We start from the raw sequence: 14,141 nt of genomic DNA on the forward strand, positions 1-14,141 counted from the left end.
GTTTAATAAATTAATAAATTAAATATTTAACTAGCTGCACTGTTGCGTGTTGTGAGCTTTTTTTTTTGAGTTTTTAAATTTATAATTTTGGCGCCAAACATGAATTCTTTCAGAATTTGGAAGTGATACTTTTAAATTTGTTTCAACACAAAAACAGATAGAAATGTTATTGGATATAGAAATTGAACAATTGCTCCAGAGACCTTTTCAAATGAAATGCCAATTACTTATTCTTGTTAGATTCTAAAATGGTTTATCAATAAGATGAAGTTTTGAGATGCTCTTTTGATTGCTTAATACTGTTAAACTGTTAAACATAATAACAAATCTGTTGAAAGTAACTCAGATTTTTGATATCATTCTATCTTCAATTTAGTCAGAGTCGTGATCAAGTGCATATTCTGGATATTCAGTTTCTTGTTCAAGTATTTATGACCACGACTCTGACTAAATTGAAGATACTAATGATCTAAATTGAACATTGAGAATCCTTAAAAAAGCTTCCTTACTGATGATCATCCAAGAGGAAATACAATTCCTCTCACACATGAATAACAATTTAAACACCTAGGACAAACGAACATTAAATATTCTAATCGAACATAATTAGTGCTTTCTCCCTACCCTGTTTTTCTATGGAAACTTTCAGGAACAACAATTCTCTACTCCTCTGTTTGAACGCCATATGCGTGCGTATTATTTAGGATTTAAAGAAAAATTTGTCTCAACAACGATCTGCAGTGTGTTGCTTCATCTCTCAATAATTACGCATCACACAAATATTAACGATAATTGGCACATTCGTGTTGTTATATAGTATTTAGAGTATTGAATAGACTTCTTCCGAGAACAGTTGTGATATATAGTATTATTTATTCTATAGTATATAGTGTTGTAAATTTGTAAATAGTACAAGAAAGATGAGGCGTATGTTTCAAGTATACTTGACACAATACTTGCGTGCCTTGGAGGATAATGAAGATGAGGAGGAAGTAGATGCAAATCAAATGTTAGATGATGACGATGAAAACGGAGGTAATGATAATATGAGTGATGATGATGATGACGATGACTCTGATGATGAGGAAACTTTACAACCTGTAATATTGACACGTGGAGGTGGAAGGACTTCATCTCGATTGAGTACACGATCTGCTCAATCACGTCTTAGAGAAGAGGAAAAGGAAAAACAATTCCAGGATAAATTAAGTGAATTACTGAAAACCCTCAATGAACACGATATTGCTCAAACCATTAGAGCACATACAGGGCAATACTGCAAAAATAGTGAGGAATTAGTAGAAAAAATTGAAAAGATTAATTATTATAGTGGTGTAAATTATACTCAAAAGAAGGGATTAATCTACCAATTGCATAGAAGAAAGATTGGTAACTGTACAAATGGAGCCCTTCATAGAAATACAGCCTTAACATCGCCCAGTGACTTGCCAAGCATGGCCTCACGTTTCTTGCCCTCTCTTAATAGAGGGCCAATTGGGAAATCTGAAGCTTACATGTTTTGTGGACAATTCTCTCTGGATGGAAAATTTTTCATGAGTGCCTCTCAAGACCAAGTTATTCGAATCTATGATGTAAATACTATTCTCCTCAAAAAATCTACAATATCAACCGCAAGTAAACCAAACAATGACAGTCAGTCGTCAAGAATGGAGGATGATGACGTTTGGGACTCTGAGGATGATGAAGAAAATTCAACAAACGATCAAACAGATTTTGGAAATAATTCAACTGTGAAACATATTCGAGAAATCCATGCTAGAGATGTTGGATGGAGTATTATTGATTGTAATCCATCCCCAGATAATAAGTTATTAGTGTACAGTAGTTGGAGTCCATATATTCATTTGGCAACCTTTGCTCCTCAGGATTATGATCCAAATGAAGATATTGATAAGAGACTCAAATATATAGAAAAGCATGAACAATTATATCTCAATCCAGGAAATTACAGATTTTGTGCTTTTGCTGTTCGTTTCAGTCCTGATGGAAAGGAAATCCTGGCAGGTTCTAACGATGACCATCTCTATATTTATGATTTGGAGAAGAATGTAAGAACTGAAAAAATACATGCTCACAAATCTGATATTAACACTGTATGTTATGCAGGCTCATCATGTCCAAACCTATTCTATTCTGGCAGTGACGATGGATTATGTAAGGTTTGGGATAGACGTCAGTGCTCAACATCATCCTCAACACCTGTAGGTATATTGGCAGGCCACTCTGATGGTATTACATGTGTCACTTCAAAAGGAGATGGCAGATATTTTATCAGTAATGGTAAAGATCAAACCTGCAAGTTGTGGGACATTAGAAAGATGGCTGACTCTGCCCCACAAATTCCAAGAGCAAGTAATTTATGGGACTACAGATATGAAGCTGCTCCTTCACGACATGCCAGAGTGATACACCCACATGATCAATCCTTAATGACCTACACTGGTCATCACGTCCTGCAAACCTTGATTAGATGCTACTTTAGTCCAATGAGTACCACCGGACAACAGTACATTTATACAGGTAGTCATGATGGTATTGTATACATTTTCGATATTCTAACTGGACAAATAGTCAAACGACTTTATGGACATTCTCACATTGTCAGAGATGTCAATTGGCACCCATATTTACCTGTTTTGTTCTCTTCCTCTTGGGACGGCACATGTTTAATGTGGTCTCACAATAATCTTAATTAACCAAGTGTTAATGAAATTCTTCACTACTCCCATATAAAAAACTAAATTATTCTTCTATGACATTACAATTTTGAATTAACAACAATTAATTGATCAATCTAAAACAGCAAAACAACGAGGTTGATAGAACGTTGCAATTAATGTGATGAAGAATTTGATTAAGAAACATCTGTAATCCATGTAATCACATTGAATCTTGTAACCTTCATTGTATTAAGATTTGCATTAGAATTGATCAAGAAATGTTCATGTAGCGTATTGGCTACTTTTGAATCAGACTTGCCTTCTCAATTCCCGTACTTGAAGTGAACACGTTATTGAAGATCTTTAATTTTTATTAAGGAAAATTTTTATCAAAAAAAACTTGTCCTACTGTTTGATTACAGGGTTTTTCCAAAAGTAATTTCTCCTTACTTTTATGGATCTGATACAGCAAACAAACACTTCAATCACCCTCAAGTATGATTGCAAGTTATTTTTAATGTTGAACAAACTCTCACTCCCTGTCAACTCCTCTCAAAATCCACATAAAAGATTAAGAGAGATGAGAGTATCACCTCCAATAAGACTTCATATCACTTGTCCAGCTAGAGATTTGTTCCAAAAAACTCAATTACAAAACCTTTAGTAGAAGATTTTTCATGAGAACAATTCGTAGTTCACTACACAACTTAAAATATAGCCATTATTGTATCCGTAAATGCCAAACCTCAAATATCTCTCACTGAAAGAGTCTCCCATATCTCCAAACCAGTTATGTTTTCTTCCTTATTCATCAGAAGAGTTTTTTTCAATTTGCCTACTCACTGTTCGTCTGGTCTCAACAAGGAGTCTAAGAGCGCATCGTCGCGTGGATCCCTTACAGTATATTAGAGGTTCGACGAATATTATATTCATGAGACCGAACAAAGCTACATTATTTTAAAACAAAAACACCACAACAAAAAAAAACCTCAAAATACCCAACTCTAAGAGAGATTAAAACAACAACCCGATATCACTCACTACCACAAACAAACCCTCAGAAATGTTATTTCAACTGAATTGGAGAAAGAAGGAACAAACAGGCAAGGATTCTACCTCAGCAAGTTCGACACCTACTAATGTATCGATAGGTGGAGGAAGATCAAGAAGTGTTAGCGCACCTATGGAATATAACCCAGACTCGAAAGAACACAGATTGCGAATCATCTTTAATATGTTTGATGGAAATAATGATGGAAAGCTTACAGCAGAAGAAGTTAAGGACTTTTTGTCATCCGTATACGATAAAAAGTACATTGAAAACTTATCCTCGACATGGAATTTGAGCAAGGGTTTGACCTTTAAGGAATTCCTAGAAATTTGCGGCAGAACCGAACAAGAAACAGAAAATGATGAAAAACAACAAGAATCATCGGGATCAAATACATTTTGGAAGTTTAAACCATTTAGTGCTTTGAAGAAGAAGGATAAGGAGCAAGAAATTGTTCTGTCTCAAGATTTTGATGAAAATGAATTAAGGAGAGCTTTTGAAGAAGTTTTTGATACAAATCGAGATGGTGTTCTCACCAAGAATGAATTTAAAAAGGTTTTGAAAAATCTCAGAATTGGTGAAGCATTTAACGATGAAGAAATTGAACAATTGTTTGATTCTGTAGTGACGAATAATGTACTCAAATTTGAACACTTTATGGCTTTATTGAAAGATATTACTAATTAATCATCTAGGTTTTGTAAATTATAAATGTACATTAAAATAAATTAAAACTATCTATTCTTTTCGAAAACAACTTTCCCTAATAAAAAGTCAACTAGTTTCTGAACTGTTGCCTTTCCACGAAGGCAATTTACATCCGTTATATGACTTTCCTCACTTTCATTGTCCTTAATTTGGAATTGAATAGTATTATTTCTCTTCTTGATTGTGACAATATCAAAATCCATCTCTGCAAGTTCCTTCTCCGAAATAAATGATTTGTTCTTTGAACGTTTTGATGAAGAGGATTGAGATGTTGGTGGTGGAATTTCAATGTCATTATCTTCTGGTTCGATCATTTGATTTTTCTTAGAGGAGGATGATCTTGTTGAGCTAGCTTCATCATCACTACTGAAAACCATTGTATCACTTGGTGTGGATTTTACAGAACTACTTGAAGGTAATGAAGAGGTCTTGCTTACCACAACCTTCTTATAGGATGTTGTTGATTTGTTATACTTGGAAATGAATTTGAATGGCACTTCATTCTCTGGTTCCCAAGTATTAATTGGAAAATCTCTCCACTGCACTAAATATTCTGTCGAATTTTTGTATTTTCTTGAATTTAGAACCTTGTCATGCACAAATTTACACTGTCCTCGTTTATATTCACTGCTAAAGTTTGGATAAATATCATTCTCAAACTTGTTCAGCATTTCTGTAAGCTTTTCCAAGTGTGCATGAGGTTCCCATGAAGAATCTTTAATTGACCAATGTTTCCACTTTACAAGATAGTTTGCTTTTGAATTCTTTGTTTTTTTCAACAGAATAGCTTCCACCTCATACTCATCCTCAGCTTGATCGGAATCTTCATCCTCTTCTGCTTCCTCAGATTGAATTTGTTTACTTCTCTTTTTATCAATCATTCTCCTAGTAGGTTTTGATTCGGATGATGGTTCACTCTTAGATTTAGAACTGCTACTTCTAGTAACTCTCTTAGTGGATGATTCCTCCTCCTCCTCACCATCATCATCATCTGAATCTTTTTTTCTCCTCTTTGGAGTTGTTATTGCTGTTGGTGTTGATTTATCATTCAAGTCTCTCTTTCTTTTACTCCCAGAATCAGATTGTTCATCATCACTTTCTGGAATTGTTTGTTTAGATGATGATCCGCTACCACTACTACTACCCACACCACCTGATGATGATGACGATGCTGCAAACGATGAAGTGATGGGATCGCTGTCATACTCCTCATCCATATTGACTTCACGAGAGAGTCGCATTTTTTTTTGTGTTTTTTTTAAATTTTAAAAAATATTTTTCCGTGTAACGGAAATTGTTTTGAGAATCATTTTCAAACATTTACAGTTTTACTGAGGAATACATAATAAGAGATGATGAAAGGAATAAGGTGATAATTATTCTGAGAGATCTATGAGGGGAACGTTTAAAAAGTTCAATTGTTCAAAACAATGATCAAGACCATTGAGAATGGCTTGCTGTTTTTCTCTCAATTCTTCATTCGAAAGTTTTCCAATAAATTGTTCAATTCTGAAGGAAATCAAGTTTGAAACGTGTGGTAGGAGCATTACATATATGGGATATACAATATTTTTCATTTGATTGTAAACTGGTTTTTGAACTATTCCCATGTGAAAGAAAAAGTGTGAAAAGAGTTTTGAAAACTTACTAGAAGTGAAACTGCATGATTTTGTTGCATCTGAAAGAGTTGGCTCACAGAAAACATATAAATATAAATATCTTCTCAAACACTTATCAATTGCTCTGATTAAGAAACCATCCACTTTAAAAGTTCCTCTGTATGAATTTTTAAGTTTTGTTCTTTGAGATTCAAAATTTTTCATATACTCATTGGCATCATTGGGATTTGAAACACTTTCGAATAGCTTGGTAACAGGTGTCTGAAGTAAATGTTCAACCTCACTCTTGGATGGGAACTTAGCCAATTGGTTACAAATGAATTCCTCACTAATTCCATTACCTTTGAAACTTTCAAATACATGTTTTGCGTACTTGTCAACTTGTGATTGAAAGTAAATTCTTGCGCTTGTACTTGGATTCACACATTTACTTCTTCTAAAGTGGTGATGAAAAACTGTCTGGTCTTTCACATAGCCAATATAACTATCTAGTCCTAAATATCTTTCCAATAAGCCAGTAATCACGAATGAATAATATGTTTCATCAATGGAGGCACAATAACTTTCAAACAATGATATCATCCTGTTAGAATCTCTTGGATAGACCAATGAATATTCCTCATCCGTTGAAACAATAGTACAATCAAATTCCTTCACCTCAGAATCAATCTTATCCAATGGAACATGTGGATAAACCCTAAAAGATGGTCCTGGCAACCCTGTCTCCATACTAAAATCCACATATGGAAGTGAATGTATACCCTCTTGTTCCTCTCTCAAAAATCTATCTTTACCAGAATATCCTCTCGAAAACAGAAAATAGGCAGAACATGGACAACTGCTCTTAAAATTCAAATCAGTTACCAAATTCTTGAATAGCCTCTTAATGCTCTTGTTTGGTAGATTAACTTGATTGATAATATCCATTAAGAATGTGTTGTTAGTATTTCCTAATTGTCTTGTTTCAGTCAACAAGTAGAAAAGTTTGAATATTTTCAAATAGATGGAATATTGTACTCTGTGATATTTGAAACTGGATAACGAATTCTGATTCCATGTATATTCAGAATTGAAATTAGTTTCACAAAACATGTGATCCATGATGATTGAGCTCATAAAATGAACCATTTGACTTTTACAACTTATCTTGACAATATTAAAATCCCTTTCTTCCACTTTTCTAACAGTATTCGAAAATAAGTCCTTAAACCAAAACGAATCATCTTTCAAAAAGGTCCTTATTCTTTCCTCTCTCTCATCATTCCACAATTTCATCTGAATCCAATCCTCAATCAGTCCAATCAAGTTAGGATACATGTATTCAAATTGTTTTTTCCACAATTTTGAATTTTGTAAAATTAATTTTCTCATATTTCGATTCAAAATTGTAAAATTCATAATCAACTCTTTAGGATGAAAAAACTCTGCCATAAAATAACCAACAAAAAACTCAACTCCAAAATCATTGATCATGAAAGAAAATTCGTTCTTTGCCTTCATACGATCGTTCACAACACTTGTTGGTGTTGTGTGGCATTGTTTTGAAGGCATTTTTTTGGTTGACTGAAGTTAGAGAGTTACAGTTTTGAGGCAAGAAATACTTCGATTAATGAAAACTGATTATTGCGATACTCCCGTTTAGATTGTCGTAGTGGAAGCAACAATTTCTAGTTCAAAACTGTGTGAAATCATCTAAAACATAATTTATATTTTTGTAATTTTTACTGTTAGTAAGATTGCTATAACAATACTGGAGGTTACTTGATTTAAGTGGTTTTCTTAGAATTGAATTGGTTGAACAGTTGTGGACAGTTTTATTGAGAAGTAAGAATGAGAAATGGTAACACCTCAATATCTTCTCACTATCGAAAATGAAAGGATATTAGTTTACAACACTCCATGTAACTTCTGTAAAACCTTAACTGGACAATTACTATTCCATACCATCACCACCGTTTGACAGATAGGTGAATGACACCAGCTATATAACAATACTCTGAAGAACCAATTCATCAGAAGCAGTATTGATCTTGGTGTATCCCACAGACAGTAAGTAGTGAGAAATACATTGTAAAAATGTTGTAAGAGATGAGGTTTATGTCTAATGTACACAATCCACCTTGACTTTAAAGAAGATTGATGAATATGAAAGATATATTTACGCTGTACTATTATCCCAACAAGTTTATTGCCCATTCTTGCCACATGTTCTCAAGTATGGTACTGATTATATGGAATTAGAAAAGTTGGAACAAATGGATCACGAGAGCAACTGGGATCATGATCAATTGATTAGCCTACTTTTGGACGAGTCTTGTGCTTTGAAATATTTACATTCTATCAATACTATTCACAGAGATGTCGAACCAAACAATATCCTGTTGAGAACAGGGGAAGATGACTATTGCCTATGTGTTGATCGATTTCGGTTTATCCTGCCACTTTGAAAGAAAAGAAAACGGCTTGCTAAACAAACAAACAAATTTAATGATTAAGGAAAACTTGGGTACATCCATATTTAGAGCTCCAGAAGTTGCCAACCAAGAAAACTATTCAGAAAAAGTGGATATCTTTAGCTTGGGAATGACTGCAATGTATTTATTTGATTTTGAGAAAATGGAAAGAGAATTCAAGAAGAATAGAAAATGTAATTGGTCTGATCTTTTAGATGAATTAATATGGAAGAGTCCTTTAATGATATTACAGGACAAATGATCGATACAGACGTTACAAAAAGACCAACAGCTGTACAATTAAAGAAACTGCTTGATGATTTGAATGACAAAAATGTTATGCAAATAAATGATTTTTGAAATGGAGGATTATACAATAAAATGATTAAGAATTGCTTTCATCCAACAAACGATGTCAGATATTCCTAACCAACACATTTGTTGTTTAAAACCGTAAGTGATTCATATAGTTTTTTACTGGAATTTGAATTTCTTTGAACATGCTTGAGATACTTTGTAAATGTTTTCACAAATTTTTATTAGAATACTGTTTTGGATTGTATTACAAGTCAGTTAGATATGAACCAAGCTGTTTTATTGAAGCTGAAATGTTTCGTTTTGTTTGTTAAATGAGTATAGTCCTTTTTCTAATTGAATTTCTTCCTGGAAAAAGTTATCTTCCTTCCATGTCTTGATTCCAAACATGAAAGATATTGAGGCTATGCCCATGAACACGACTCCCAACAATATCAGGATTAGGTAAGTATTTCCTCCTAACCCAACACAACTTCCTATTAGAAATAAACTAATTGTACAAGAGAAACTGGGCACCATTTCTATCAAAATTGAAAAATGTGACTTTCTCAATGTAATTGGATTTTCCTCATGGTGTGTTTCATTCATGTTCGTTATTAAAGTATTCGAAACTCTCCTCCCTTTTGCAAATTCTTCCTCGGCAATATCAGTCATTGAATCGGCATGTTTTCCTTCTTTCATTCTTTATTGTTTGAATAGTACCTGTCCTTCTTTACAACATTAAACCACTTTCGAATAAACGGGAAAATCCTTCTCGAGTAGGCCCGTCTGTGTTTTTTTAATAAGAAGTTTCTTATTGAAATTCCCAAGGTAAAATTAGATTTCTGACATTTTGCTTTGTCCGTTTAAGATAATCAATTCTTTGATTTGCCCATTAAGGACAAATTTCCAAAGACAAAATGTTGTATAAATAAGATTTTCAATATTCTTTCTGTTCATTGTAATTGGTAACTTAATGACTACGGCCATATCACGATGAATGCACCTCATCCCTCCGATTTGAGAAGTTAAGCATCGTCGAGCCACATCAGTACTGAGGTTGGAGACAACTTGGGAACCTGTGGTGCTGTAGTCTTTTCTTTTTTAAGTTCATCACACATGCCATTCAACTTCTTAACTTCTTGTCTTTATTTTCAGTGAACAAAATGAAAGTGCAATAAACTTGTGAATAATCAAGGATTTTAAGAACGAAGACTTTTTTTGTTCATGTTTTTTTCGCTTGTTAGTAAAATTGTTGCATGAAAAATTACTGTTTATTCAAAGTGAGGGAACAATAATCAGAAAGCTTTCTCATTCCATACAAGTTAGCATAATCAAGTAAGGAATTCTTAACAGGAGGAGATTTGATAGCAGAAATCATTAATAGGTCGTAACAGTACTTGATAATCATTTCAGATATCTTTAAATCTTTGCATTCGACCATCTCATAAAATGTATCCTTTTCATTATTCTTATTTTTGAATAATTCCTCAAAGAAATGACTGTTGGAGGATAGAACAGTCTTGTGGCAATAGAATTTCTCCTTTCCAATAATTATGGTAACATCACTCGACGTTTTATCATTGAAAAGAGACGATAGATTCTTCTTTTCGCTCGCATTCTCTTGGATGTGGATATTTGGAGTTGTTCTCTCACTAATTTTGTAAGCAATTAGAGTTATATGTTTAAGAATGTTGGAATGTTGAAGAATTTGAGGTGAATCTCTCAAAAAACTAGCTGCCATGCAAATGCAATACTCAAACAATTGATTGAGGATTATATTATCAGGCAGTATTTCAATATATTGCTCTATCTTTTCCATCATAAAGTGAATATTTTCTTGACAACAAGTTTTCTTAATCTTTTTTACAAGTGACTTTTTCATTTCTATAAATTCACATCCTTGAAATAATCCTAAAATTGACAAGATATCTATTGGATCGTAATTGTCTTGCCAATTTTTGACAGGTTCATAAATTATATCATCGATTAAATATTGTACAATTTCATGTTGAGTTGTGCTCATCTTCTTCAGAATGTCACATTTCAACACTGATTCATAAAATTGGGGTGAAGCCATCTTGATGAGATAGCTCACTCCCTGAATATTAGTATTATCCACACGATCCCAATAATACTTTTTCATTCTTCCACCTGAATTCAGATATTTGGTAGTTGAAATCTTTCTAATATAATTATTTCCTCCATCGACCACATAGACATCTCCAGTTTCATTATCAATTGCAATATCTGATGGATTATTGAATTTAGCCATTCTAACTGGACCATCCTGATAACCCTCCTCGGTTGTTCCAGCAATAGTTACCAAAGTTCTATCCCTATTAATCTTACAAATTCTATTATTGTAAATGTCAGTAAATAGAATTTCACCTTCTTGACTGATGGCAATTCCAGATGGACCATTCAACATGACATCTAAGGCATCCATTTGATCTCCATTAAATCCCTTCTCTCCTGTTCCTGCAATAGTGGTGATTATTCCACAAGTTGATATCTTTCGAATAACATTATTACCCGAATCTGAAAAATAGACATCCCCTCTCTGATTCACTGCAATTCCAGTTGGACAACGAATTCTAGCATAAAATGCAAACCCACCATCTCCATCATACCCCTTCTCTCCAAAACCAGCCACGGTGTGAATCAATCCATTCCTTAGAGAAACCCTTCTAATTCTATTATTGTGATAATCTGAAATGAAAAGTTCCTGTTCTCTCTCATCAATGGCAATTCCTGTTGGAAAGTACAAGTCAGCATGAATGGCTGGTATTCCATCTCCATTGTAACCTTCTCTGCCAGTTCCTGCAATAGTTGAAATACTTCCATCCACAGCAGAAACCTTACGAATTCTATGATTGTGTCTATCAGCAATGTATAAATCACCATTCTCACATCTGGCAATTCTTGTTGGATAGCTCAACTTGGATACAGTGGCTACACAGCCATCTCTATTAAATCCTCTCTCTCCACAACCAGCAATGGTTGTAATAATGCCTGATTTGATTCTTCTAATCTTGTGATTTCCATAATCTGAAACAAGTAATTCCCTCTCACCATTTGGTGTCCTTTCTCCCAATGCAATACCAGCTGGCGAATTGAATGGTGTCAAATGACTCGATGATTCACTATCTGAACCATAACCTTCATGGTCTATTCCTGAAATTGTACTCACATTCAATTCTGTATTAGTGTGTTCGTATTCATCAGTGATGTCATCATTAATAGCCAATGAGGAGTTGTTGACATTATTTGTTAAAATAGACAATCCTGATGATGGTGCTAATGTTCTAAATGTGGCAGCTCGAGCAAATAGTGAAGTCATTATGTTCTTTGTGTGGAAGTGAGAATAGGGTATTGTGTTTTTTTTTTTGATGTTGAATTCAATCACTTCCAATGCCTGATCGAAGTCGATTTGTTTATTGATTGGCGCCAAAAAGGTGTTGAACACAAGAACATGAATCATTTTCATTTGCTACTATTATGGCTCGCCAACACAAAGACTGCTAAGGGGTGAATAGAGAAATAGATTGGCAAATTATTTTCAATCAAAATCAATGAGTGAGTGCACAAAGTTTGCAATTGTTTCCACTGAAGCTAGAGCACCATTTCCTGTATCTCCACAAGCTAATAATTTACAAATAGGTTGAATAGTATAGACATTCAATTCCAATTCTAGAATTGACAATTGTTTGGCTGTGAATGGATGTTCATGCATGAGAGTATTCATGGCTGGAGCCACAACAAATGGAAAATTCTTCAAATCCCAAGCTCTGGCTACACATGTCACTAAATTATCACAAATTCCATTTGAAATCTTTGCCAAAGTATTACAATCCAATGGAGCTATCAACAGTATTTGAGCCCATTTACGTAGTTCAATATGTAAGACAGGATCTCCTCTCTTACTCCACATACTCCACTCATCTTCATCAGTGAAACATTCAATGGAATTGTCAACTTGATGAATTTGTTCCTTGGTTATGAAATGTTGTGCTCCCTTGGTTAAAACAATTCTCAATTTGAATATTTTCATAGAATTGAATTGTCGTATCATGTCTGGTATTTTGATTGCTGCTACGGAACCTGTTGCACAAATTAATAAATTAATTAATAATGACGAAGAGGGTGGAATATTATCTTCTGTTGTTTGATCGGAAGGTGTTCGTTTTAATCTAGGCTTGTTATTATTAGTATTGTTCATTGATGATGGAACTTCTGATGGTGGTTGATGAAAGGCAATCGTTGTTTGATTTTTTAATTAAAGAATAACATGTGTTCTCGAAGAGAGAAATCACAAATAAGAAGCAGAAAAACAGAAAGATGAGAAGAAGAATTGCATTACTACATAGGCCACTGGTCTTATACTAAGGAATAAAATTTTAGTCTTGACTTTCAAATCCTTCCCTTGTAAATATTGATATTATTATATTATAATATTTACAACATTTCCAAGTTATTCATGATGATGGTTCTTCTAAATAATTGGTACCAATGATATCATTCATTAGACAAGCACAGAGAGTGAAGAGGTATTTCTTCTATTAAAAATGAGGATAAAAAATTTTATTGTAAAAAGTCCATAGACTAGACAACCTAAAATTATTAATTTTGTTTCGAAAAAAAAAGTCAAACAAGTAAGTGTCATCCACCGTTATTTACCAACAACATTTTTCTTCAACAGCAAGATGTTCACTTCTCTTAGAAAGATCAAGAAGGGTAAGGACCAAGAAGTCTCCGAACTCGAAAAGCAAGTTGCTCAAGCTATCTTCGATTTGGAAGTCTACAACAAGGATTTGAAGGCTGATCTCCAACCACTCCACTTTGTTGCTGCTCAAGAAGTCGCTATTGGTAAGGAAAAGCAATCTTTGGTCATCTTCGTCCCAGTCAGACAAGTCAAGGAATGGAGAAAGGTCCATGGTAAGGTTGTTAGAGAATTGGAAAAGAAGTTCAATGGTAAGCACGTCTTGATCGTTGGTCAAAGAAAGGCTGTCTCCAAGCCAACTGACCCAACCAAGGAACATAGACCAAGAGCTCGTTCTTTGGCTCAAGTCCAAGAAAGATTGTTGGAAGACGTCTGTTATCCAGTTGAAATCGTTGGTAAGAGAACCAGAACTCGTGTTGATGGATCTAAGCTCACCAAGATCTTCCTCGAAAATAAGGAAAAGTCTAACTTCGACCATAAAATCAAGACTTTCAACAAGGTTTGCAAGAGATTGACCGGAAAGAAGGTTTCCTATGAATTCGCCAATCTTTAAATCTTTCTAAACATAAATATAAACAAAAAATTCTTCAAAACCTAATTTATTTAATATTT

The 14,141-nt window shown here is 34.0% G+C and overlaps 7 protein-coding genes across 7 annotated transcripts; 3 read left to right on the forward strand and 4 right to left on the reverse strand.

Moving 5' to 3' along the window:
• Positions 1 to 1,433: 1,433 nt before the first annotated feature.
• NAEGRDRAFT_1490 (uncharacterized protein) lies at positions 1,434 to 2,696 on the forward strand (the record flags this gene model as incomplete). Its single annotated transcript, XM_002677058.1, has 2 exons — positions 1,434 to 1,635; positions 1,783 to 2,696. Coding segments are annotated over 2 exons (1,116 nt in total), but the record flags the coding sequence as incomplete, so codon positions are not given.
• Positions 2,697 to 3,671: 975 nt separating this feature from the next.
• Positions 3,672 to 5,681, reverse strand: NAEGRDRAFT_79760 (chromodomain-containing protein; the record flags this gene model as incomplete). The annotated part of the gene is made up of 1 exon (XM_002677157.1): positions 3,672 to 5,681. One exon carries the CDS (start codon positions 5,679 to 5,681, stop codon positions 4,467 to 4,469), a length of 1,215 nt encoding a protein of 404 aa, XP_002677203.1. The 3' UTR covers positions 3,672 to 4,466.
• A 135-nt stretch (positions 5,682 to 5,816) lies between these two features.
• Positions 5,817 to 7,610, reverse strand: NAEGRDRAFT_67619 (uncharacterized protein; the record flags this gene model as incomplete). Its single annotated transcript, XM_002677158.1, has 1 exon — positions 5,817 to 7,610. The coding sequence occupies one exon, from the start codon at positions 7,608 to 7,610 to the stop codon at positions 5,817 to 5,819; it is 1,794 nt and encodes a 597-aa protein (XP_002677204.1).
• Positions 7,611 to 8,456: 846 nt separating this feature from the next.
• On the forward strand, positions 8,457 to 8,774 carry NAEGRDRAFT_67620 (uncharacterized protein; the record flags this gene model as incomplete). Its single annotated transcript, XM_002677059.1, has 1 exon — positions 8,457 to 8,774. One exon carries the CDS (start codon positions 8,457 to 8,459, stop codon positions 8,772 to 8,774), a length of 318 nt encoding a protein of 105 aa, XP_002677105.1.
• A 1,299-nt stretch (positions 8,775 to 10,073) lies between these two features.
• Positions 10,074 to 12,149, reverse strand: NAEGRDRAFT_67621 (uncharacterized protein; the record flags this gene model as incomplete). Its single annotated transcript, XM_002677159.1, has 1 exon — positions 10,074 to 12,149. The coding sequence occupies one exon, from the start codon at positions 12,147 to 12,149 to the stop codon at positions 10,074 to 10,076; it is 2,076 nt and encodes a 691-aa protein (XP_002677205.1).
• Positions 12,150 to 12,368: 219 nt separating this feature from the next.
• On the reverse strand, positions 12,369 to 13,028 carry NAEGRDRAFT_33695 (uncharacterized protein; the record flags this gene model as incomplete). The annotated part of the gene is made up of 1 exon (XM_002677160.1): positions 12,369 to 13,028. The coding sequence occupies one exon, from the start codon at positions 13,026 to 13,028 to the stop codon at positions 12,369 to 12,371; it is 660 nt and encodes a 219-aa protein (XP_002677206.1).
• A 477-nt stretch (positions 13,029 to 13,505) lies between these two features.
• Positions 13,506 to 14,122, forward strand: NAEGRDRAFT_83145 (uncharacterized protein). The gene has a single exon (XM_002677060.1). The coding sequence runs from the start codon at positions 13,513 to 13,515 to the stop codon at positions 14,080 to 14,082; it is 570 nt and encodes a 189-aa protein (XP_002677106.1). The 5' UTR covers positions 13,506 to 13,512; the 3' UTR covers positions 14,083 to 14,122.
• The last annotated feature ends 19 nt before the right edge of the window (positions 14,123 to 14,141 follow it).

The sequence above is a fragment of the Naegleria gruberi genome (assembly GCF_000004985.1).
Source record: "Naegleria gruberi genomic scaffold NAEGRscaffold_24, whole genome shotgun sequence".
Lineage (NCBI taxonomy): Eukaryota > Heterolobosea > Eutetramitea > Acrasida > Naegleriidae > Naegleria > Naegleria gruberi.

Excerpts from the sequence above, each read along its gene's own strand:
- NAEGRDRAFT_83145 (XM_002677060.1), top strand. The coding sequence starts at position 13,513 with ATGTTCACTTCTCTTAGAAAGATCAAGAAGGGTAAGGACCAAGAAGTC.